At 42.2% G+C, this 2,500-nt stretch overlaps 1 protein-coding gene across 5 annotated transcripts in view; it reads left to right on the top strand.

The window, feature by feature from the left end:
- LOC125038922 (vicilin-like seed storage protein At2g18540) overlaps positions 1-2,500 on the top strand; it is a 3,897-nt gene that overhangs the window by 1,179 nt on the left and 218 nt on the right. For 2 of the 5 annotated variants that reach the window (XM_047632590.1, XM_047632588.1), the window contains one exon: positions 1,870-2,500. This exon is cut by the window's right edge and continues 218 nt beyond it. In XM_047632590.1, coding sequence (XP_047488546.1) covers positions 1,870-2,500 — 631 coding nt within the window. Of the gene's footprint in view, positions 1-603 lie in introns of all 5 variants that reach the window. The other 3 variants (XM_047632589.1, XM_047632586.1, XM_047632587.1) reach the window with 2 other exon arrangements.

Genomic DNA, 2,500 nt, shown 5'->3' with positions numbered 1-2,500 from the left:
TTGACATTCGCACGCGCAAGCACACTCGTAGACACCGACAAGCACGATGCAGATATACACACAAATACAGTATGAAATGCAGTCAAATATTGTTACACATTAACAGACAAATTAATACAACTTGAATAAATAAAAAGATTAAAAAAAAAAAAAAACGCGCATGGAAGAGCACATTTACTCACCAATTTAACTATGATCTTTAAAGTGAAATATATACATAGTGAGGCCTTTAAGTGATGAAGTCTCAGTCGGAATGAAAGAGGTTTTCGATCCGGTATGTCTGTCTATATATAAACACAAACACATTTACCTACAAACACATATATATGTATGTATATATATATATATATATATATATACATATATGCTTATCTGTATATATATATGTATATATATGTTTATATGAGTATAAATAAATACATATACATACATACATCATACATGCTTGTAGATATCTGTCTTTTTATACACACACATAAATATGTATATATGTGTGTGTGTAAAACAACACGAATTGCTTTCTGAAAATTACAGTTTTAACAAGCGCTAAATGCTTCGTTAGAAAAGCTTTTAGTTTATGATGAAAGCATAATTTTTCCACAGGTACTTTCAGGCCAAGCGAGATTGTGGAAAGAGTGAAAGCACAAGAGAACGAAATGCAACAACTGTTGCAAAGGATAAACCAAACTGCAGCCGTCATTCAACAGCTTGAAGAACAAAGTCTGCAACTTCAGAATGAGGTCGACCTTAGACGTCATGAGGTCAAGCAAAAGGAGGACTTGACTGGGCAGCTGAAGGCCAGCATTCGGAGAGTGAAGGATGAGAACCTGCAGATTTTGGCCAAAAGCAACGAGGCAGAAGGAGGGGCCTCCCTTCAGACAAAAGCACAGGCACTGAAGGACGAGCTGGCGGGGGAGAAAGCACTGCACACTCAGAAACAGGCAACCAAGACCCAGTTAGAGCAACAGGTCGCACAGTTAGAAAGCGCCAGCAGTGTAATCCGACAGGAATTGGCTCAGCTGGACCAGGATATCGAGCAGCTTCAGCAGCGAAAGACCTCGGCCGAAGGAGAGAAAAAGGCTCAGCTGGAAAAGAACACCAACTTAAGGGAAGCCAAAGAGGAAGCACTGGCAGCAAAGACCAGGATCCAGACAGTGACTGATCAGCTCACTGGCAGGATCCGCAGTGTAGAAGCTGAAAATAAAGTGTTGGAGCAACAAAAGAAAAATAAGGAAGATGCGCTTGGTGCTCTTCGAGCGTCACTGGCATCTCTGAACACCCAGAAAAAAGAAGCAGACGGAAGACTGTCAGATGTTATGGGTGAACTGGAACACGAGTGTTACTATTAGTTAGCAGTTGGGATCAAGGAATATCGTGTGTGTAAACCAGGTGCCACAATTTGTTCATGGAGGTGACAGCGAAGTGATATGGATTATATAAGGGCTAAGGAACGGATAGGTATCGTAGGAGCAAAATTTCACTGGGCTGGCATTGAAGTGGCTGTGAAATGCAAAGGTCTGGATATTGATTATGGAAGAAGTTTATTAAGGGATGAAAGTATTGGATATGTAGACAGTAAAAAACCTCTATGACCAATTTTATCGTATACATTTGATATGGTGATCACTGTACTTTCATATGGACTCTGTTATTCAGAGCGATGCTATATTTTTCAGGATTAATTCATAGGGTTGATATCTTACGCAATGCCGTTTGCTTTCCCTTGTTGATGTGCCCAAGCCTATCATTTTCAAACTCGATAGGGCGCAAAAAAGTAACGAAACTGGTGAGTTCATTCTTCAAACGGAAAGGCCAAATCATTAGTGATACACATTTATAGATGTCTGAACAATTTTCTCCTCTCAACAGAATTCCGTATTTGTACAAACATCAGCGAAGCTTTGCAGACAAGGATCGGACTCAACGAGAACCAATTCCGGGAACAGCAAGAAGCGAACGCCCAGCTGGAAGCAAAGCGCAGGGAGGCGGAGGAGAGAATCCGCCAGGCAAGGATCACCAAGCAACAGTTGCAACAACAGCTCCTCCAACTGCAGACGGATGAGCTGCAACTGAAACACGAGGAAGTGCAAGCCAAGACGGAGAACCTTGAGGCCAAGAGAGCACAAGGAGAGAAAGCCCGGCAGAACAGCGAGATCAGTCTGCTTAAGCACGAGCTCCTCCTTGCCAAGGAACGCAACCGTCATATCGAAACGCAGATTTCTTCCATTAGACAAAAGGTTACGCAAGTCACCAGAGCCAAAAACGAATTGACACAGAGTAAAGATACAAAAGCAGATGTGAAAAGCTCCTTATCCCAAAATCTAGAGGAAGAAGTGACTCTAATCGAACGACACTCAGATGAAAATAGCCGTCTAGAAGAGGACATTGGACGCACCAGAGCAACAGGCGAGAATCTCACGAAGACGAAGTCAGAGTTGGAGCAAAAGCTAAACGCACTGAACGTTCAGAAAGGACAGTTACAGAAGGGAATGCAGCTTGC

This window comes from Penaeus chinensis, chromosome 26 (assembly GCF_019202785.1).
Source record: "Penaeus chinensis breed Huanghai No. 1 chromosome 26, ASM1920278v2, whole genome shotgun sequence".
NCBI classification, from domain to species: domain Eukaryota; kingdom Metazoa; phylum Arthropoda; class Malacostraca; order Decapoda; family Penaeidae; genus Penaeus; species Penaeus chinensis.
Note: the sequence above shows the minus strand (reverse complement) of the source record. Positions and strands in the feature narration are given on the sequence as shown.